General features: G+C 43.4%; 1 protein-coding gene across 1 annotated transcript; it reads right to left on the minus strand.

Annotated features, from left to right (window-relative positions):
- Positions 1-17521: 17521 nt before the first annotated feature.
- Positions 17522-20882, minus strand: MC2R (melanocortin 2 receptor). The gene has a single exon (XM_075921027.2). The coding sequence runs from the start codon at positions 19612-19614 to the stop codon at positions 18661-18663; it is 954 nt and encodes a 317-aa protein (XP_075777142.1). The 5' UTR covers positions 19615-20882; the 3' UTR covers positions 17522-18660.
- Positions 20883-23544: the final 2662 nt, after the last annotated feature.

Raw genomic sequence — 23544 nt, forward strand, 5'->3', positions numbered from 1 at the left:
TTAGGAGGAGCATTGCCAGCACATCCAGAGATGTCATTATTCCCCTTTATTCAGCTCTGCTGAGGCCACATCTCGAGTATTGTGTTCAGTTCTGGGCCCCCCACTACAAAAAAGATGTGGACACATTGGAGAGGATCCAGCGGAGGGCAAGCAAAATGATTAGGGGGCTGGAGCATATGACTTATGAGGAGAGGCTGAGGGTGTTGGGTCTGTTTAGTCTGCAGAAGCGAAGAGTGAGGGGGGATTTGAGAGCAGCCTTCAACTTCCTGAAGGGAGGTTACAAAGATGCTGGAGAAAGGCTGTTCTCCGTAGTGACAGATGGCAGAACAAGGAGCAATGGTCTCAAGTTGCGGCTGGAGAGGTCTAGGATGGATATTAGGAAAAACAATTTCACTAGGAGGGTGGTGAAGCACTGGAATGGGTTAACCCTAGTGAAGTAGTGGAGTCTTCATCCCTAGAGATTTTTAAGTCTCGGCTTGACAAAGCCCTGGCTGGGTTGATTTAGTTGGGATTGGCCCTGCCTAGGGCAGGGGGCTGGACTTAATGACCTTCTGAGGTCTCTTCCCATTCTGATTCTATGATTCTAAGAGCTTCAAAAATCTTGCCGATTCTTTCTCCATGATACAACTTGTAGTGAAGAGCTTTGGGGAAGGGAGTGTATGGCAGGGGAGGGCGGAGTTTAGAACCTCCAAACATTCATGCCTTTGTAGGTTCAAGCTGGGTTTCCAAAAACTGACGCACTCAAAATCAAAGGCATTTATCATAGCTTATAAGGCAGGAGTGGGTCACCTTTTTTGGGTCAGGGGTCACTGACCCACAGAGAAATCAATCAGGGGCTGCACACAAGTGAGAAACAAACAAACAAAAAAAGCCCCCGCCCCTCACCAGCATGGACTCCTTAATGCTGGGGGAGCCCTGAACCTCAGGGCCTGGATACAGGCAAGCCAGAGGCTGCATCTGGCCCCCAGCCTTAGGTACTTCACTCCTGTTATAAGGCCAGAAGGAACCGTTATGATTATCTTGTATGCCCCTTTATGACATAATTTCAAACTGTAATTCCTGCTTCATTTCCGTATCTTGTGGTTGAACTAGAATATATTTTTAGACAGACACACAACCTTGATTGAAAGACTTAAGATAATGGAAAATCCACATCATTTGGTAAGTTGTTCCAATGTTAATTATTCTAAATACATAATTGCACGATATCCTTAGACTGAATCTATCTCACTTCAGGTACCAGGCCCTGGCTGTCATTATGATTATGGTCTGCTAGATTAAGGAACTTCCTGACCTCAAAAATGTTCCCCTCATATTAGTACATATAGTCCACTATCAATCTTCTCTTTGATAGGCTAGGGAGACTGGGCTTCCTAAGTCTCTCACTATACAACAGATTTTCCAGATCTTAAATTATTCTTGTAGCTCTTTCCTGAGCACAATACAAATTTTCCAGCTCCTTTTTTTTAAGTGTTGACACCAGTACTGGACACAGGCTAGCTGACAAGGGGAGACAAAGGTGACAGTTGTCCTGCGACCTGGTGATTTTAAAGGACCCAGGATTCTGGGCTACTACCAACGCCACCATTGTCAGTGCAGCACCAGTGGTCAGAGTCTTGGGCCCTTTAAAAATCACTGCCAGAGCCCCACACAGCACTGTCTGTGTGTTGCTGAGGGCTGAGTGGGGGAGGCGTGACATGCTACAGGCAGTGCTGAGGACAGGTTGCCCCAGCCCTAACCCTTCTGCCTGAGGCCCCACCCTTTCTGGGGGCTCCAAAGACAAGGTCCTCTCCCCACACACATTGGCCAGGGCCCAGTAAAGTCTGTTGACAGCACTGGCTAGACACAGTCATCCAGTAGTACTATTACCAATTCAGTATACAGAGGTAATTCCACTTTCCTCTTGCTACTTGACATCCTGACATTAATATTTGGCACTAGATATTTCAGGGGACATCACTTCTGTCTTCAGAGTTACTAAATGGGAGACTGTTTTTCAGAAATCAGGCCCTGTATCAGCAACAAAATATACAACATGTGGAAACGAAATAAAAAAACATAAAAACATCTTTTCAAAAGCATCTGTGAAGCCTATGGATATAATATAACATACAGGCAGTCCCCGGGTTACATGGATCCGACTTACATCGGATCCCTACTTACAAACGGGGTGAGGCAACCCCGCACTAGCTGCTTCCCCCCAGCAGACCAGGGAGACGCGAAGCTAGCGCTCCCCCCAGAAGAACGGGGAGACGCGGAGCGGCTTTTCTCAGCAGACACCTCAGCTTGAGAATAAAGGACTGAGGGAAGTGAGGTGTGGGAGAATAAAACTGAGCTCTGGAGAAATGTTTGGCTAGAGTTTCCCCTACAATATGTACCAGTTCTGACTTACATACAAATTCAACTTAAGAACAAACCTACAGTCCCTATCTTGTACATAACCCAGGGACTGCCTGTACTTGTAATTTTTCTCCTTTTATATAGTACTTTTGCTCTTTACTGAAACACTATATAAATAATTGAACAGCAAATAGGAAAATAATTTGAAATAAACTGCTTTTTAAGGGATTCAGCAGTGGTGACTTTCAATCTAATAATGTGACCTCTTGGCAAATGAAGCTTAATTAAAAAGTATAAGACTGAAAACCAGAGAGGATAATGAACAAACCTTGATCTTACAATACAGAGTGAAAAAAGAGGCTTTGGATTAAAAAATGGAACAAAGCTTCAGAGGGGCAAATTGGAAAAAAGAATAGACATAATTGCAGTGTAAACGATTTGGGGAGACAATTGTAAAGGGCAGAGAAAAACATCTATTGTAGATGTATGAAAGGGGGGAAATCAGAGAAAAATACAAAAGACGCAGAGTACCATAATAGTCTGCAGCTGCTGAAAGTCTGAGGGGAAAAAGTCTGTAAAAACACTCAGTACTTCATCTAACTCACAAGCTGATGAACTTGAACCAAAACCCTGTATTGAACTGTTTATAATTTAGATCCAAATACCCCAGTTTCAGCCCTTTTCTAGTTTTTTCATTTAAAAAATGTTATGTCAGGAGTTGTGTCAAGGGTATGTCTACATTGCAACACTATTTCAAAATAATAGCGCCATTCCGAAATAACTTTGTCTGCATCTACACAGCAGGCGGCTATTTCAAAATAATGTCAAAATACTGTCAAGCTGGAGGACTTCTTATTCTGATTCCTGTAACCCTCATTGTACGAGGAATAAAGGAAGTCGGAGGAAGTGTGCTCTGTTTTGAAATAAGTGCTGTGTAGGTGCTCCCTATTTTGAAATAATCCATTTTGAAATAAGATACACAATTGACATAGCCCAATTTGCGTAGCTTATTTTGAGTTAGGTCCTGCAGGGTAGATATGTCCAAAGGCTGCTCATGACTTACAATGCACTTTGTGTTTTTATTCTGGCCATGTTTCTCCTTCTCTTGTTTTCTAACAGCTGCACTTCTGCTGCTGAAAAAAGGCACCGCTTGATAAGGACTATCATTTCACCCCACTTTTCGTACCAGGAGATACATTTTGCATTGGCTCTGTTGCTATTGTTCCTCATTACCTGTTCTGAGAAACGAAATACTTACGATTCAAGAGTTACCTGTTCCAGCCCAGAGGTGGCTGCATTTTAGTATTGGTGAACAGGTTTATATGCACAAATAGGCTCTGATCCTGTACATAGATGCTGAGAGCAATTGCATGTAGAAGCATAGTATGTTAGAGGTTCACCAGCAAGGCTGACAATCACTGTGGCCCCTGGGCAGAGTATGTGTGTGTGGGGGTGGCTCTGTGCCCCTAGACGGGTTGAGGCCTTGGGTGGAAGAGGTGGGTCCAGAGGCAGCCAGCCCCCAGAGCCATGTGGAGCATATGGAGTGGCATGTCAGCAGAGATGTAAAAGGCCTGGGTCTCTGGCCGCCACCATTGCAGCTGGGCATGCAGGGCCTCTTTGAAACGCCAGGCTCCCGGGCAAGGAAACTTCCCCCTTTACCCCCTCTGTTGGCAGGTCTGATATTCACTACTAAAGAGTAGCTCATACACTATATTTCTTTAATAAAGATGAGGCTTCAGTACAAAAATGCTGACCTTTCCGGAGCAGAAACTTACAAATAAGACAGTCTCCCAGTTCATGTCAGAAAAGTCAAGAATATGTCAGATACTCAAATGGACAGTTTCTGTGCCCTCAAGCATTGTGTTATCCAGAGCTGAGAAAAGATAATGAATGAAGGGATTAACCAATGAGCAGTAAAGAATGTTCGCACCCTGAATCTGGTATGAGGAGCTCCTGCTACAAAATTCTCATGGTCACTTTGACATTTCTTCATCTTTGGCACAAAAATACGAACACAGAAAGCATCATTCATAGAATACATGTACTTCAGACCCTCTGAGTCCTATTTCTGAATTTTATTCCAGGAAACAATTTCTCAACATTCCCAGGTGGGAAGATTTTTTAATACCAAAGCTTTTGTCATTTTTATTACAACAGCATGAGCCAGGAAGGAATGCAGGGCTGCCCTTACAAATTACAGGGCCCTACAAAACTATGTGCTGCTTCTGCTGGGGGTCTGGATCTTCTCCCTTCCTCCCGCAGCTTCTCCTGGGGACTTGGGGCTCGGTACTTCCCTTTCTTCTCCCCCATGCTGCTTCCTTCACTACCCCATGTGGCTTCTAGTGAGGTTCAGGTGCTTTCCTGGGGCTGGAGAGGCATAAGGAACCCTATTTTGCACACAAAAAAAGGCCTACACTACTTGTTTTTGCACAAAAATGGTTTGAATAAATTATGCAAATGAAGCATGGTGGCATGCTAATCTGTGCTTCATTTGCATAGGCTCCTGCAGCAAAAGCTGAAGTGTAGATGAAACCTGTATGTGTGTGTGTGTGCGCATGTGCATGCACATGTATGTGTGTAGAACTGTTGGGAAGAACTGATTGTGTGTACCACACTCTTTCCCCCATCCTGTGAAGAAGAACTGAGTACAATATAGCCTGCTAGCTCTTTTAAAACATTTTTAAATTGATACTGAAAGTAAATTAAGCCAGGATAATGCTTATTTAGCACTTAAGTATTTCCAAATGTAGAGCCCGCATCTATGCTGCTTGCACCCAATTCACACCTAGCATCATAGAATCTTAGGGCTGGAAGAGACCTCAGGAGTTCTTGGAGTCCAACCCCTGCCCAAAGCAGGACCAACACCAACTAAATCATCCTAGCCAGGGCTTTGTCAAGCCGAGACATAAATACCTCTAGGGATGGAGATTCCACCACCTCCCTAGGTAACCCATTCCAGTGCTTCACTACCTTCATGGTGAAATAGTTTTTCCTAATATCCTACATAGACCTCCCTCACTGTAACTTCACTAGAAACTGACTGCCAACCAGACGTTGAGCCATTGATCACTATCCGTTGGTCCCAACAATTTAGCCAGTTTTCTATCCACCTTACAGTCCATTTATCCAACCTTTACTTGCTGGCAAGAGTACTGTGGGAGACTGTATCAAAAGCTTTGCTAAATTTGTGTTTCAAACCTGTTTCAAATGTGTGTAACATGTTACAACTCAAAGTATAAGGAAGGGTAGAGTCAAACTCACTAAGTCCTCTTTCATATTGTTGCCCTTTATTCATCCCTCTTATTAAAAGCCTATTCTTTTTAAAAATCAGAATAAATCTGTTGAACAGGTTCCCTTATATTAATACAACTGTCACAGTAGGCAATTTTAAATGTACAGGAAAATGAGTGATGATGATTCAGTAGCTGTGAATCTAATGTTCCCTAATGAAATTAAATTGTAGGATGGTTATAACATAGTCTACACAGTGCATTATTAGACTATTCATAGGGACCTTATCATTTGGATTTCAAATGAACATACAGTAGTTTGAACTTTAGGAGCTTCAGGGGGCAGCCACATTAGTCTGTTAGGGTATGTCTACACTACAGCACTAATTCGAACTAACTTAATTTGAATTAGTTAATTCGAACTAAGCTAATTTGAACTAGTGCATCTAGACCTAAAAACTAGTTCGAATTAGCATTTTGCTAATTGGAACTAGCATGTCCACATTGAGTGGACCCTGAACCGAGGTTAAGGATGGCTGGAAGCAGTGCCGGCAGGGCATCAGGTTAGGACTTAGAGCATGGAGCTGCTGTCTCAGGCTAGCCGAGGGCTGTGCTTAAAGGGACCCGACCCCCACCCCGGACAGATAGTTCTCAGGGGTTCCCCGCTTGCAAAGCAGTTCTGGCTTGGAGTGCCCTGAGTGCCCACACTCGGCAGATCACAGCACTTGGCCATCAGCCTGGCTACACTTGCCGGAGGCTGCCATCCAGGGAGGGTCAATCAGGGGGCTGCAGGAGAGCTTCCACCCCGAGGAGCCCGCAGAGCCAGCCCAGTCCTCCCCATTAGGGGGCTTGTACCCCATTCCTCCCTCACCTCCTTCCACTTACCCCTCCCTAGCCCCCCTTCCTGATGTACAAAATAAAGGACACGTGTGTTCAAAAATAGAAACTCTCTTTATTGAACAAAACTCAGGGAGACTGGGAAAAGGAGGTGGGAGAGGGGAAGAGAGAGGGTGGGAGAGGGGAGGGCAACTAAAATGATCAGGGGTTTGGAACAGGTCCCATATGAAGAGAGGCTAAAGAGACTGGGACTTCTCAGGTTAGAAAAGAGGAGACTGAGGGGGGATATGATAGAGGTCTATAAAAGCACGAGTGGTGTGGAGAGGGTGCATAAAGAAAAGTTCTTAATTAGTTCCCATAATAGAAGGACTAGAGGACAGCACATGAAATGAATGGGTAGCAGGCTTCAAACTAATAACAGAAAGTTCTTCTTCACAAAGCAAATAGTAAATCTGTGGAACGCCTTGCTGCAGGAGGCTGTGAAGGCTAAAACTAGAACAGAGTTTAAAGAGAAGTTAGATAAATTCATGGAGGCTGGGTCCATGGAGCGGTATTAGCCAGGGGATAGAAATGGTGTCCCTGGCCTCTGTTTTGGAAGGCTGGAGATGGATGGCACGAGACAAATGGCTTGGTCATTGTCTTTAGTTCATCCCCTCCAGGGTAGCTGGTGTTGGCCGCTGTTGGCAGACAGGCTACTGGGCTAGATGGACCTTTGGTCTGACCCAGTATGGCCGTTCTAAGCTCAGGGCTCAGGGTCGGGGGTCTCAAAGGACCACCTTGATTTTCATGCAAACCTGCTCCTGGGTGGCCAGGCTTGCAGCTATCCTGCCCTAGACGGCCACTTTCCTGTGCCTAGTGCGGAGGTCGTGGATGAGGTCCACGATGTCCGCACTAGACCAGGCGGGCACCCACCTCTTGTGGCCCCGGGTAGGCTCCTGGGAGCCACCAGCCTGGTCCCGGGAAGAGGCGGAGGGCTGGGTGGCAGCGGGTGGCTGGTTTGTGCCGTGCCAGGTGCAGGGTCTGCTGGCTGGGTGCTGGCAGGCTTGCACCTGGCACGGACACTGTAGCCAGCCCGTGCCCCTTTAAGGGCTCCGGGGCTGAGAGGGGGGCAGAAGAGTTTCCCTGGTGGTGCCCAGAGTGGCCACCAGGGAAAGCTGGGGAGGGCTAGCCTCCCACTAGTTCGAATTAAGTGGCTACACAGCCCTTAATTCGAACTACTTAATTTGAACTAGGCATTAGTCCTCGTAGAATGAGGTTTACCTAGTTCGAATTAAGTGCTCTGCTAGTTCGAATTACGTTCGAACTAGCGGTTTGTACGGGTAGCGCCTATCAAAGTTAATTCGAACTAATGTCTGTTAGTTCGAATTAACTTTGTAGTGTAGAAAAAACAACAAATTGTCTGGTAGCGCTTTATAGACTAATGAAACATGTAGATGGTAACTTTAGGGTTATTACTCTTTCTTTTTCTTTTGCAGTTTGATATTTAATTCAGCCAGATCTTAATAATCTTAGGATAAAGACACCTTATATTGAAAGGGAGTAGATTTTAAAGAGACATTTCTATAGTGATCCCTGATAACTGAGTTTGAAATAACTGAATATACTCCAAAGGTGAGAGAAATAATAATAATAAAAACCAAGAACTTACATGCATGCTAATAAGCTTACTAGGAATCACCCCTCTCTCGCTATATATATATACGAATCACCCATATATATATATATATATATATATATATATATATATATATATATATATAAAGTTTATCACTCCTTCACCTCCTAACAAACAGTCTTTCGAGGCTTTAGTAGGCCAAGTCCAGGGGTGAAAGTAATTGCCAGGACTTACTGATATGCTGGGGTCCTTGGCAAGGTATGTGTGTGGGGCCTCTGGGCTCCCAGAAGGGGCGGGGCCTCTGGCAGAAGGGTAACTCCATCTCTGTGGCAGTGGCAGCTGGGAGCCCTGGAGTTGGGGGGGGGGGGCGGGGTGATTTGAAGGTCTAGGGCTCGTGGCTGCCGTTGGGGAGCTGGGAGCTCCAGGCCCTTTTAAATTATGGGTCCCAGGGCAGTTGCTTCTTTTGCTTCCTCCCTTTCAGGAGCTCTTCCAGGTCCTACCAGCATGGCCACTGACAAGGGAAGTGAACAAAATTGGCAGTGACGTTAAAGCCAAAATCCAAAATCAATGGATTGAGCCCAAATTCTGCATCAGATCTCTGAGCTTCTGTTTCTTGGGTCTACTCTCAGACATCTTACCACACAGTCCCTGTGAGTCTTGGTTTACCTGCCCTGTCTTTTCATGGCTCCCAGAAGCCACTGGCATGTCTAGCTTAAAGTCACAAAGGTAGCCAGGGAGTCTCTGCATGGTCTTCCTGTGCTGAGCCCCAAGCATTGACCCCACAGTTGCCATTGGCAGTGAACCATGGCCAATGGGAGCTGTGGGGGCAGTGCCAGCAGGTAGGAACAGTGCATGGAGCCTAGGAGCCAGTGCATGGTGCTAGCTGCTTCAAGGAGACACCAGAAATAAGTGCTGCCTTTCTGGCACCTACCCTTAGCCACAGCCCTGAGCCCTTCCCTGAAATCTGAACCCCTCAGCCTCAGCCCAGAGTACCTTCTGCCACTCCAAACCCCTCACCTCCATCTGGACCCCCCCCCTTTCCTGCACTCCAAACCCCTAATTTCTGGTCCCACCCAAAGCCTGCACCTCCACCCAGAGATCTCATCTTATTTGCCTCCCAACCGTCTGCCTCAGCCCCAGTTAAAGTAGGTAAGAGTAGAGAAGAGTGAGGGTATGTCTACACTACCCCGCTAGTTCGAACTAGCGGGGTAATGTAGGCATACCGCACTTGCAAATGAAGCCCGGGATTTGAATTTCCCGGGCTTCATTTGCAAGTGCGGTATGCCTACATTACCCTCCTAGTTCGAACTAGGAGGGTAGTGTAGACATACCCTGAGTGATGGAGGGCGGGGGATAGGATGAGCAGATGGTAGGGCCCCAGAAAAGGGGTTGGAGCTTCTGGGAAGGGGAAGGGTGGGGGTGTGGGCAAGGGTGTTTGGGTTGGTGAAATTAGAAAGCTGTCAGCCTTAGTCTTGGTGCAACCCCATCATGCCTTGAGGATTTCCACCTATCAAGTTCTTTCCAACTCTCCTCTCTTACTAGGGAACAAGACCTGCTTTTTGTACTGCTTTCCCCTCTCTGATAGACCCTGCTACCACTGTCCTATAAACTGAGAAGAAACCAGACAGATGGAACATGAGGCTTAACTTTCTCTTAAAACTCAGCTCCCACTGCATGACATAAACTATTCTATATTGATTGGGAATTTTCCTTAGTTAGCACAGGCTCATAGCTAAGATCTCGGATTTAGCTGTCACACATTTCTCATTTCTCAAATTAAATATCACTGCTGAAGTGATTGTCTAAAGGCATTTTTATTTCTCAGTGTTGTGCCAGGGTTTTTCATTTTTCTCTCTTAGTTTTAGTGCTTCTGACATTCACCTGGTTTTATATATTCTGGCTTTAATATAAACTGAGATGACACTCCCAGCACCATTCTGAGAATATGAGCCTGATTCACAACTGTGATACTCCAGTCTTACTTTGGTATAGTGCTTTTGAATTCAGTGTAATTAGCCTGGTGTCAAACTGGAGTAATGTAGTGGTGAATCAGGTCTCATCACTCAGCACTGAGACACGATCACTCTTTTTCAAATTCAAGTACAAATTCAAATACCTAAATAATGCTATGAAGATCAATCTGGTTTGCAAACTGCCAGCTGCTCCGGTCAGAATTAGGATATTTTTGTTTTGTTTACATGGAGATATCTGCCCAGGACTTTGGCTGGCATTGTAAATAGAAAAGGCTGTGTTCAAAGATACACAACCATCCCAACCAAAATTATGGTGCTCACAAGAATGGGTTATTTGAACATATTTGAATTGGAGGATTTTTTTTTATCCCAGGTTTAGAAGCTGTACTCAGAAGCTCATTACTCTGCTAATCCTTTTGGTTTCCTTGCAGGACTGAACTGAAATTTACATCTGTGAGATGGCTTAATGGGGTTTAAGTGGGGTTTATATTTAGAGTGCATATGTCTGTCTGTGAGTCTGTTCAAGAACTCCTCCTAAATTGTAAGAGCTAGGCCCACCAAATTTGGTATGCAGCTTCCTTTTCTCATGACTTAAAGCAAAGTCAGGGTCTGGATGTGCCAGAAGAACCAGAAGTCCTGGGAAAAGGTCACAGTTTTCCATAACATGCAAAAGGAGGGACTGCTTTCTGAGGACATGATATGAGAGTGGCCACTGAGGGCAACGAGCCTGCAGGAGAGAGCTATTCTGTCATCTTGCCTGCCAGCAGTAGGGTTGCCAGGTGTCTGGTATTCAACAGGACAATCTGGTTTTTGGGCCCTCTGTGTGGTAAAAAAGTTCAGAAAATGCCGGACATGTGCAATGTCCAGTATTTTCTGGTGTTCTGGCTGGGTGCCCGACAGAAGCCTGGCGGGGGCGAGAGGAGTGGCTGGAAGGCAGGGCACTGTCAGCGCTGGGAGCCTCTGGTTGCGTCTGATGGAGGAGTGACGCCTTGGGGATGAGGAGAAGCCCTGTCCGTGCTCCTGAGCTCTGGTCAAGTGTGTTGTGGAGCCGTAGCTGGACTCACTCGTGCTTCACCAGGACCATGCACAGGACAGGCAGCACCCTGGGATCTGCACATGCCCCGTTCAGTCCCGCTCCCTGCCGGCCGATTCTCTTCCCCCCACAGCCAGCCCCGCTCCCCCCGGCTCCCTCCCATTCAGCCCTGCTTCCTACCAGCTGGTTCTCCTCCTCCCGATCTCCCCTGGCCAGCCCCGCTCCCCCCGACACCCTACCCCAACCTCCCCCGGCCAGCCCTGCTGCCCCTGACCCCGCCGACCAGCTCCGCTTCCCGCCAGCCACCCCCCCAATCTTCCCTGTCTGGCCCTGCTGCCCCCAACCTCCCTCACAAGCCCTGCTTCCCGTTCCCTCCCCCTCCTCCTGGCCAGCCCCGCTCCCCTCCCGGCTGTTCCCCCCCCCCCCCGTCAAGTGTGTCCGGTATTTTTTCTGAAGCTACCTGGTAACCCTAGCCAGCAGACTAGGTAAGTAGCCCTCCTGCCCCAAACTTTCCCCCCCAGTCCTAGTCCTTGTCCACACTGTTGGAGGGTGGGGGAGAGAGCAGACCTCTGGTAGCTGGAGGGTGGCCAGGAGGGAGAAAACTGGCCCAGGGTGGGCTGGAGGTGACTTGGAGAGGCCCCTGGCACCCAGCCTCTTGCACACCCCTCCCTCCCCATCCCCAAGGCCCTGCCCTGAAGGACCTGGCCAATGCTAGGTAAGTTTGCTAGTTGATATATAAGCCTTGTTGCTGGCCCTCTGCACCCTAAGGCTCCAATCCTGCAAACATTTTAATTTTAAGATGTTGACAATTTTAGATTAAGCATGTGCACAATTCCACTGACTTCAATTAGACCATTTGCATGCTTAGTTAGAATCCTAGAACCATAGGGTTGGAAGGTATCTCAACGGCCATCTAATCTAGTTCCTGACATGATGCAGGATTTTTTTTGTACCTAAACATTCCAAGACTGGCTATCCTGCCTCTTTTTGAAAACCTCCAGTTTTCAATTACATCAATGGAAGAGTCTTTTCCAGCAGTATAGTTAATTCACTTATTATAGAGCTTGACTGGCTGAAGAATTCTTCTATTGACCTCACTGTGTCTATGTCAGGAATTAGATCAACCTAATTACAGTGCTCACAGCCCTGAGCAATGCAGCTAAGTCAATCTAATTTTAAGTGTAGACCAGGCCTCAGTGAATATCAGTGTAATGCTGCTATTAAAGCAATTCCAAAACTGTACAGGGTGTCCCCATTATAAGTCATCCTCATATACATCCGTTCCACCCCAAAGTTGTTGACGCTTGTATGAACTGATGCATTATAAGTCCTCCCATTCTCCATTCTTATGTCACACAACCCACTCCAAACCCTAGTTTGTGCAAATGGAAGTCAGCCATGGGAAGAAAAATTCCTCACTTTACGTTGTTTCGCTATAAGTCCAAGTTTTGTTGAATGTTTCCTGGATTTATAGCAAGGTTGGCCTGTAACAGGAAGCAGTTGTTTGGATGGCAGCAGTGAACAAACTTGCTCCATTTTTAAAGCATTGGTCTGCTCTCCATTCAATCTTATGTTTTGAGAAAGTCAGACACTGTCACCTTCTTAGCCTTGCATGTTATTTACAGTTTAAATATTTATTTTAAGGGGTTTTTTTAGGATGCGGCTTGAAATAGAATAAGCTACTCTGTGCATCTCCAGTGATACAAAGCAGTCAGAACCAGTTGATGACACCGATTTTATATATGTCATGCATCACTGGGGCAGTGCAAATCATCTGAAGTGCACCAGTGAATCTGGCTCTCAGTTTCTAGAGTATTGCTGGATGGTGGCTTTTGTGTTATTTTTTTTCATTGTCCAAAAGGCCAAACTGGCCTGCACCAGTGGCATTTCTGTTTGGAAACTTTGAACAACCCAGTTTTATTTGTTACCTTGTGCTGAAATAATTGTGATTTGTTTGTTTTAAGACAATAACACTAATACTTAGTGACATAGTATGGGGGAAAAGGGGAAAGCTCACTGCACTTACCAGGGGCACTTTATATTCCTACAGCCTGTCACTCAAGATCCCTCTATGCTACCCTCTCATCGCCTTCTATTTCAGGTACTCCCTGCACCTCCCTTAATCAATATTCACTCTAATCTTTTCCATCCATGTGTGAATATTTATCATGTATGTGCAGAATAAATTAATGCACAGAGGTATATGTGAATGTGCACTTCCAATAGAAAAACAAAACCTAGGCACGTTGCTAATCAGCTGGGTGGCATTTGAATTTCTCCCAAGTGGCTGCAAAAGTGCACAGCTTACACTGTGCCCTGAATATCCCCGAGGGGTACTGTGTACCTCCCATTGCAGGGTCTCCCATATTCCCCTCCTGTAGCAGGGACTCTGTGTATGTGCCTATTTCATGTCCCTTCCCCACCAATTATTCGTCTTCTGTTTGGGAAAAAAATTAGTGCCAACATATTATACTCTCTTGGGTGGATGAGCAGAAATGAGGGATTATTATGCAGAAAGGCACTTAATAGGTTCCACCAACCGGTTGTGTGACCTACAGATAACTGCAGAGGACCAGGAATCCAGCTCTGCTGAAGATGAGACTCTGTGATGTCAATTTACCCCCTGTAGGATTCTAATCACAGGTGCCTAGAACATTACCTGAAATTTTCAAATTGAGCAGATGTGGCATTCAAAAGGTATTGTAGTAGATTCAGCCATACAGAGAAATGCTTTTGAGGGCCAGCTCAGCTAATTAGGAGCGGATGGAATGATGCTACAGTTAAAAGAGAGATCCAGTTATTGCATGGGTGGGCAATATTTTTTTAAAAAAATTCTGAAGTGGCCCTGGGCCATATCAGAAGGGACTGGGCTTCAAGTAGAAGGAGCAGGGTCAGGATGCTTCCCTGCTTCCCCACTCACAGATCATGATTGGTCTGGGGGTAAGAGAGCACCTTTGACTCCCCCAGAGGTTCCCCTTAGGCGCCCATGCCACTGGAAGTAGGAGGAGACTTCGCATGCTTCCCTTCTGCCCCCAGGCCAGGATTTGGGGGTGGGGGAGCATGCAAAGTCTCCTCCCACCCTGCTAGGAGCGCATGGCACTTCTAAGCAGCGCATGCTCCTTGCAGGGTGGGGGAAACTTCGCATGCTTCCCCCCGCTCCCAGGCCAATCAGGGCTTGGCCTGGGGGCGGGGGAGTGGCAGGGCCTCCGTGGGCTGGATCAATCCACTTGTCGGGATGGATCTGGCCCACAGAGGCCCTTTTGCCCACCCCTGAGTTATTAGAATTTGGGAACTGGGTTTTAGAACTGGATATTGCAGAGCCAAATATGAAATTATTCAAATTCATATGAATATGAAATATGATGGTAACAGTAAATACATTCTACAATTACATGTAAAAGCCTTTGCTCTTGGTGTCTGACTTACATTGTTGAATAACTTGGAAAATCAGCTCTTAAAATTCTGTAAACAATATGGCATTCTGAAAGCTAAATGGTGACGCATTGCGCCTTGGGCTGGAGTTCAAAATAGTGATATTTGATCAATATTTTTAGGGGCCTCAGGAGCAAACCTTTAGGAAGCTGCCTGGAACTGAATGTGAAAAGTTTTCTCCAGTGATTCATCTCATAGTTCTCCTGATTTTTTCCACAAGTCATCCTGCTTGAGTAAGGAACTCTTAATAGTTCTGTATTCTATAAAAGTGATACTTCAACAGAAGCTATGCCAATGCTCTTAATACATAATGTATTGATGGACGGCTATCTACTGCAGTTATTTCAAACCAGGAGGCCTTATTATAAAGACACCTGCTTAGCAGGCTGAATGTATAGACGCTGAAGGGCAATTGCTCAAAAGTAACTCAAATATGTTTTTAAAGAGTATTATTTTATTGAAGTGCAGATGAAGAGTAGTGAAGCAATCACTTCCTAGAATCTTGTCTACTAAAATGGCAAGCAGAGAATTCACTGGCTTTCTAACGTTAATCATTAAAGCTTGTGAACATAACCTTAATGTAGCAATAGCTACTAGAATATTGATTAGGTTTTATACTAAACTGGTGATTTCAAACTTTATTATTTTCCCCCTGCATGTTAAGTGTAGGTGAGTGACTTTATACAGAAGAACTGGGCCAAGATTTTTTCAAAAACAGGCATCTAAAGGTAGGCTACTAAATCAATATTTAGGCACCTTTAAATAAGCTCTGATTTTCGGTAGAGGTGAAGTAAATAGCAGCTGAAAGTACTTGGCATCTTTGAAAATCAGGCCTCTTATTAGAGTGCCTAAATGTTGATTTATGAGCCTAAACGGAAAGTCTTCGGTCTGGAATGGATCACAAAGCAATTACAGCTTGATTGGTAGAGGTGATTTTCTTTCCAGCTTGTAAATGATAGCTTGACTATTTTGAGGATGAAATAGAACCACTTATTCAGATCCATCCTTTGGGTCATCACAGCTTGTTAGCTATTCTAAAGAAAAAAGTTCCCCACTTGTGCATTCTTTACAACTCATCTATTTCCTTGGCCACAGTCTAGTAACTTGAGTCATTCATTCTTCTTTGGAGAGGCATATTCTATGCATGCTCTTTCAACAGCTTTCAGACTGTCCCAGAAGATGGTATTTGAGTTAGCTGAACACTGAGTTTCTTGAATGAAGTTAGAGATGACTGAATCAACCGTGGAACAAAATTTTGCATGTGCTAGTGGTAGTGTTCAGCTTTACTTAGAGGACTTTAATGAGGTGTAACCAGGGTATATGGTAAGTATAACTGGAGCATGATGTGAAATTCATATATTATCAGTAATTTCTAGGCATGTTGGAATCAGTTCTGAAGAAAAGAAAAAAGACAATTCTGGAGTAAGATGAAAGTACTAGAGAGAAATATGTACAGTCATGTTTCTATGGGTATCTGATTCTCTCTATACTTTTTAAACCAAGTTCTTTCTTTAGTAATGAGGGTTAACCTCTTGTACTTTGAATTGGGTCACATGTAATTGTATTTGTCCATTTAGATTAGTATTCTCATCACCTCTCAGAATTACAGGATTTTTTTATTAGAAAGAACATTTGTCTTTGGAAAATTCAGAATTACCTCCACTTTACAAATGTTCCCTAGAATTAACTTTTTTTTAGTTGAAACAGCCTTCAAGAGGATGAGACCAAAACTGTATATATTGACAAGTTGTATTTTTATGGATTAAAATGGATGTGCCTCTGCTTTTGGAATTCAATGGTGAATGATATACTGTACCTACCCACATTGTTTTGATTCTATACACATCTGTTTCTGTTAGATAAGATTTCTGCGATAAAGCTACTTGACACATTTTGATCGCAGTTGTTTCAGCATTTTTATTGTTTTGGAAGGTTGAGTCCCCTCACATTCCAGTAACACATTCTAAGAAAAATCATGGCAATGTTTTAAAAGCTCATCTTTTCTAAAGACACATTTCCCCACGTATATTGTAAAAATCACATTTCTAGAACATAGTGCATATTTATGTATATTAGATAATAGTTAGCTTTGAATGAATGTATGCCTTCAATTGAGCTTTTTAGGATGTTAGGTATATATACGACATAATTAAATACCACACATCTTCCACAGTATATTTATAAGTGAAAACAAAACAAAAATAACAGACTTACAACAAGTCAGTGTGAGCACATTCAGATCCTCTATGGCTTCAACTCTTTCTGCTCCTCCTCTGTGTTATCTATTAATACTCTCAACATTTCTAAAGCAAATATATTTTAAGTCAAATATTACACTGTAAATACCACTGGGTAGTTCAAGAACATATACAATCTATTCCTACATACATAAGTTTTTATGTATACATACATACACATATGTATATGCATATACATAGATTCATAACATGTACATTTACAATTGATTTGATAAAACAAATATACATTAGTACAAAATCTAAATATGAAAAATACATTTCATATTAACAGTAAGTCAAACGCCCTGCACAAATTGAATAACTAGTGCTGTTTAAAGGTTCGGGTTTTGGTCTATTTTACATGTCAAGAGTATTTACTGTTCCAAGGGACCTGCGGTTACCATAATACAATACATCAATGGCTGAACTAGAGAAGAGATTTTATTTAGCAGTGAAATTTGTGGTGATTTGTGCAGATAACACTTCAAGCAGTAGAGGGTGCTCTTTCCCCTGCACTGCACTGCATTGCAGTGCTATATGCAAATTATATAATTTTTTAGTTCCAAAGTGATCAAGAGAAGAATTCAGCTTAGCTGATTATCTGCTAGGCATTGGAAGATTGTATACGTGAATATTGCTTTATTCACATGGATACACAGGAAAACAAAACAATTTTTAAACTTGTTCATGTATGCATTTTATGGTAAACCCTCCCATTCTGCTATTTTTGGCCAAACCTGGTCTTAGTCTTTGAGATGTCTGCCAAGTTTCAAAGGAGGTTTTGCAAAATTGTCTGGAGCTGATAAATCCATAGCGAAAGCTGATTTATGCCAGTGAATACAAACCTCTTATTTTGAGCACAACAGAGAAGACAGGAAAAAAGAGAAACTTTGTGGCCGTTGTACTTAATGGTTTCAGCTTTTTTTTTTTGCAGTTTTTATGAACCTTACTTAATCATTGCCCTTCGGCAGCTTGACAATGATGGGTCTGGGCTTGTCACTCCAGTTTTCTAGTTTAAAAGGTATTTGATGAGCCCTTTCAATATTAAGTGAGGGCCACAGGAGGCCCAAATTAAATATGTCAGGGAGCAGACTCTGAAGAAAGCTAATGATATCTTTCTCTCCTCTAGGCCCTCGCCAAATGTCCAGGAGGCAAAGGTTTTGGATTTGACATATTTTTTAAGTCAACCAGTTTTTCTTACAGTTTGTCTAGTCTATGCTGTAAGGAGGCCGTTTCTTCTTTAATTTCATTGGTTCCAATGGCACTCTTTTGTAGCTCACTTTCCAAGTGAGCCATTTGGGAGTTTACATCACATATATCTTTAGAGAAGCTATATATGCCTTTTGAGATTCAATCCAGTTGATCTGTGAGGAAATCTTAATGCCACAATATCCTGGACTAGGTTCTGCAGAGTGAATACACTCTTTGATCTTTCGTTGCCTCTCATTTTTTCTATTGGCATGCTTGTTGCTTTTAGTTCCTACAGGAAACCCTTTAAATCCTACCCTCCTTGCAGCCAAAATACAAATCCTGCTTCACGCCCGTTAGGAGGCTGTTCCAGAACTTCATTCATCTTGATGGTTAGAAACCTTATTATAATTTTGAGTCTTATTTTATTCATGGCAGAGTGTACCCATTTGTTCTTGTTCTGACATTGTCTGTAGAGAGGAATGACATCCCATGTCAGTCTTTTGTTTTGCTAGGCTAAACAAGTTATTTTAGTCTCCTCTCAGGATGCTCCTCTGATCTTCTTTGTAGCCCTTCTCTGCACCTCTTCCAGGTTGAGGTCAGTGAGACTACTCAAAGCGCATTAAGTTAAGAACATGAGTAAGTTTTTGTTTTGCAGAATTCTGGTCTTAGTGCCTATAATTCTGAATGTCATTCTAGTATTATGTAAGGCTTAATTTTACAAACATTTTTCAAATTTGATATTCTCTTATTCCAACTTCAAATTTGGTATTCACTAACACCAGTCTGACCTGGTGCAACAGAACATCTTCTTCAATGTACTCCGCAACTCTGGACTTCGGAACGCATAAATCATAGGGTCAATGATGCCATTACACAAGATGAGTGTAGCATTCACATGGAAAATGGACATATAACAAGCGCAGTAAGGATTAAATGGGCAAAATGTCACAAGGAGGATGTGAAGAAGAAAGGGTCCCCAACAGCAAAGGAAAACACCCAAGAAAATAGTTAATGTAATAGCTCCTTTCAGGTTAACTCTTGAGGGAACTGCACTGGTAGGCAGTGAAGCAATCTTTTTGGCATGAGATCGTGCAAGCAGGAACATGTGTATATAGAGGCACAATATAAAAGTTAACATAAAAGGAAATAGAATAGTGAAGGAAATGACTGTAGCTGTTTCATGTGAGAAGATGGTTATAGCAATGCCACTCCCAGCACAGACTACCCAAATTACTGCCAGGATGATTAAAGCACGATTCAGTGTCATGATATTATGGTACTGTAATGCAAAAAATATAGTTATGTATCGGTCAGCTGCAATGGCTAGCAAGCTGAAAATCGACCCCAGCAAAGACAGAATAAACAAAGAATCTATGACATCATCTATCTTGGTCTCAAAGTATCCACGGGGCGTCAGATATCCCATTTTGCATAAGATAATCAAGATGTTCTCCAAAGTTTTGTACAGACTAACCAATATATCTGAAACTGATAAGCTACAGATAAAAAAGTACATGGGCAAGTGAAGATTCTTGTTCTTGATCACAGCTATAAGGACAAGTAGGTTCTCCAGTATTCCAGCAGCGGCAATTGTGAAAAAGACTTCTTCTGGAACTACAACTTGGGTGCAGTCACTGTTCATGGAGATATTGCTGTTGTTTTCAAATGAAGGAGCATGCATCTGCCCTAGAAGTCTCATGATTTGAGAAGCATGATCAGGCTTCATTTCTTCTGCTTGTAGAAAAATATGTGATTAATTAGGTATGACTTCACTGAGAAACTGACTTGCCATTCGGATAATTTTTTCTGTAGTGAAACCTTTCTAGTTCTGTCTTGAACAATCGAAAGACGTAACCGAGATGTATTCAACCACCTGTGATAAAATGTATAGCAAAGTAAGTGCCAGGAAAAAACACATGTTTGTCAAAACTATATATTTTGAATTTCAACCTATGAATGTATTGTGATGGAATGAATATTTTTCATTATTGTGGTAGGTAAACTGGGTTGAATAAAGTAAGAGTTGTCACTAGGTTTGCCAATTTTCTCATCACACAAAACTGAACAGCCTAGCCCTGCTCCTTCCCCAAAGTCCTCCCCCCCCTTGAAGCTCCACTCTTATTGAATACTTTCTCCCTCCCTTGATGGGTCACTCTCTCCCACCCTCATTCACTTTCACTGGTCTGGGACAGGAGATTGGGGAGCAGGAGAGAGAGAGGGCTCTATCTGGGGGTTGCAGGCTCTGAGGTGGGGACAGAAATGAGAAGTTCAGGGTATGGGGCAGAAGGCTCAGAGTTGGGGGATGGAGTTGCGGTGTGGGAGAAGGTAAGTTTGATGGTTGGGGGTGCCGAGTCTGGGGTGGAGATTTGGAGAGGGGGCTGCAGGTTGAGGCAGGGAATTGGGGTGCAGGAGAGGTTGAGAGCTCTGGGGTGGGGCCAGGGTGAAGGCTTCAGGATGTGGGAGGGAGCTCAGGGCTTGGGCAAGAAGTTGGGATGCATGCAGTGAGGGCTCTGGGAGAAGGGTTGGGAGTCTGGGGAAGAGTGGTTTGAAGTGCCAAAGGGAGCTCTGGGTTTGGGGAGGCCAGGGCTGGGACAGCTGGTTGGGGCTTTGGGCTTACCTCAGGTGGCTCCTATTCAGCAGTGCAGTGGGGATAAGGCAGGCTCCCCACTTGTCCTGGCTCTGTGCTCTGGCTCCTACATGGGGAGACGGGGAAGCAGGAGGCCCTGGGCATTGCTTTTGTCCACACGCAAGCACCCTTCCCCCCGCCCCCTGCTCCCATTGGCTGGAAAGCCAGTGCTCAGGGTGGGGACAGTGTGCAGAGCTTCCTGCTCTGCCTCGTTGCCAGAACTGCCCGTTGCTTCCATTGTTCACTGAAATGTCAGGACCGATGGGATACGTCTAGACAGCAGAGCAAAACTCTAATTAAACTATGCAACTTGAGCTACATGAATTGTGTAGCTGAAGTTGAAACAGCTTAATTTGGCTTTTGGCACTGTTTCCACCGCAGGAAGTTGAAGGAAGAGCACTCTTCCTTCAACTTCCCTTACTCCTCGTGAAATGAGGGGTATAGGGGAGTCGGAGTAAGAAGTCCTCTAGCTCGACATTATTTCGAAATAATGGCTGGCAGTGTAAACATGCTCTTAGTTATTCTGAAATAACGCTGCTGTGTAGACTAGCCTGCCTTAGCTCCGCAGCACCGCTGACAGGACTTTTAATGGCCCGGTTGGCAGTGCTGACCAGAACCACTGAACACTTGCTCACCCTAGATGTCCCAACTCTCAGCCCATACATGAAAGGAAAAATGAAATTAAATTCCTTTTTAAATTGCAAAAAGTTAAGTATGTTTTCCTTCTTATCTGGCTTCCTACATTTGCTGGAATTGATCTTAGTCTCCCTGAATGTCTGGAAATTTTATTGGCGTAGCTGCTTATTTTGCATAATTTTCGCATTTCTCACAAGATTGACAATATTACAGGAAACTAACTAAATGCCAACTGAAGCTGATGGTAGGACAACAGCATATTTAGCACCATACATTTTTTTTGAGGAAATGAGTGGTGAGGCAGCTGAGATTTCCTTCCCTCTTTCCTCCCCAGATGCCTGATTTGTATTGAACATGCTCACACAGGCTGAGTATGCTCAGTAACATTGCTGAAGACAGCTGCCCTCATTCAGCCCTATCACAGTCAGCAGGCCTGGGTCATCTACTTGTTCATATCTATATCTATATCTATATCTATATCTATATCTATATCTATATCTATATCTATATCTATATCTATATCTATCTAAAATTAGTAATTTTTTTCATAGGTACAGTAGAGATTATTTAACTAGCAGAGCTGGCTATTTTTTTAAGTAAATAAAAATATTCTTTGGATATGGCAGACAGAGTTATAATTTAAGTTCAGATCCAAATGTCATTCTTGAACAAATTTTATAGTCCAGTCCAAATACAGAAAGTTTTCCTTCAGTGTCCTTGACGCTCTTTTTACAATATGACCTTGATCCAGCCCCTATTAAAATCAACAGTAAACTTTCCATTGACTTTAAGGAGGATCAGATCAAGCTCTGTATGCTTGTAGCTATTCATTGAGATGTAACTTGGTGGATTAATTTGTGCGTGGGACAATACGACCTAGATCTTTCTATCATTATTATGCCCCAAATTACAAAATAATTTACTGTTGCTATTCAGAATGCCCACTTTTTATTCACAATTAAAACAAGCAGAAGAAAGATATTTAAGGTATATAAATCAGGGATCACCCCTCTTCGCATTCCTGAAGCTATACCAGCAGAAATCTGTTGTGTAGAAATAGCCTTAATTTTAAAGGAGCACACATAAAAGCCTTGTTTACACTATGCTCTCCCTCTGACTTCTTATCTCCTGTTATTCACAACACGTCAGGCATGAATGCAGATGACTTTGTGCTTGATATGGTTTAGCCACAATATAGACAAATGTGTTCAGTTCCATTTCAGTAGCTAATGCCTTTGACCACAGTCCACCAATATTCAATCACTGAGTTGTCTGCTGCTGTGATTTTCTGCACAGTGGTAAGTTGTGGTCATGGCTTTTGGGATTTGGACATAGCCACCAGGGACTGGACTTGCGCCTCCAATTCACTTCACTTAGGCTATGTCTAGACTGCAGGCTTCTTTTGGAAGAAGCTTTTCCAGAAGAGATCTTCTGGAAAAACTTCTTTCAAAAGAGAGTGTCCACACAGCAAAAGTGCATCAAAAGAGTGATCTGCTTTTTTGAAAGATAGCGTCCACATTCATTGGATGCTATCTCATATTTAAGTTGTGATTACTACGGACAGAGTGGCCATAGGGCACCTGTGCTTTCTCCTGGAAGCCTCTTCTTTTGAAAAAAAACCCCTCTATTCCCTGTCCATACACGCCTTTTTCCGAAAGAGCTCTTTTGGAAAAAGGCTTCTTCCTCGTAGAAAGAGGTTTTCCACTGTTGGGAAAACTCCTGTGTTCTTTCGACTTTCTCTCAAAAGAACACAATTGCAGTGTGGACGTAAGTGTAGTTTTTCTAGAAAAACATGTTTTTCCGGAAAAGCTCTGCAGTGCTTTTAACATTAAAAGAAAATGTTCAGGAAGATGCCTGTGTTTATTTTAAAAGCTTCAGTGTGGAGTAAATCAGTTACACTATATGGCACAAATGCACTGACTGCATCTAGTGAACATTTTCTAGTATAAATAAAGCCTGGGATGTCAGGAGGGAATCAATACTGAAAATGAGAGACTCAGCTTTGTCTGTAAATCGACAGGGATTTTTCCAGAAACAAGGCAGGTGAGGTAATATCTTTTATTGGATCAAACTTCTGCTGGTGAGAGAGACAGGTTTTCCTCTGTACACTGAGCTCTTCTTTTCGAATCTGTCTCTGAGCTACTGCCAAAGGGAAGCTTTAGGAATTATAAAACTAGTGGTCAATTTCAGAGCAATTTTATTTTGATATTTGATTCATTTATTAAAAACAGATAAAACTGGAGTGCAGTGGGATTTAGGCAAAGCACGCCTCCTGTTTGGGGAAAGTGAATGTATTAAATTATTGTTCTTTCATATATTGTTTCATTACAAGGTCTTTTTGTTCTCATATTCAGCATATATCACTCAACTTATGTCCCATGACCTATTAAGTAA

Source organism: Pelodiscus sinensis, chromosome 2 (assembly GCF_052426305.1).
Source record: "Pelodiscus sinensis isolate ZL-2025 chromosome 2, ASM5242630v1, whole genome shotgun sequence".
Taxonomy (NCBI): Eukaryota; Metazoa; Chordata; order Testudines; family Trionychidae; genus Pelodiscus; species Pelodiscus sinensis.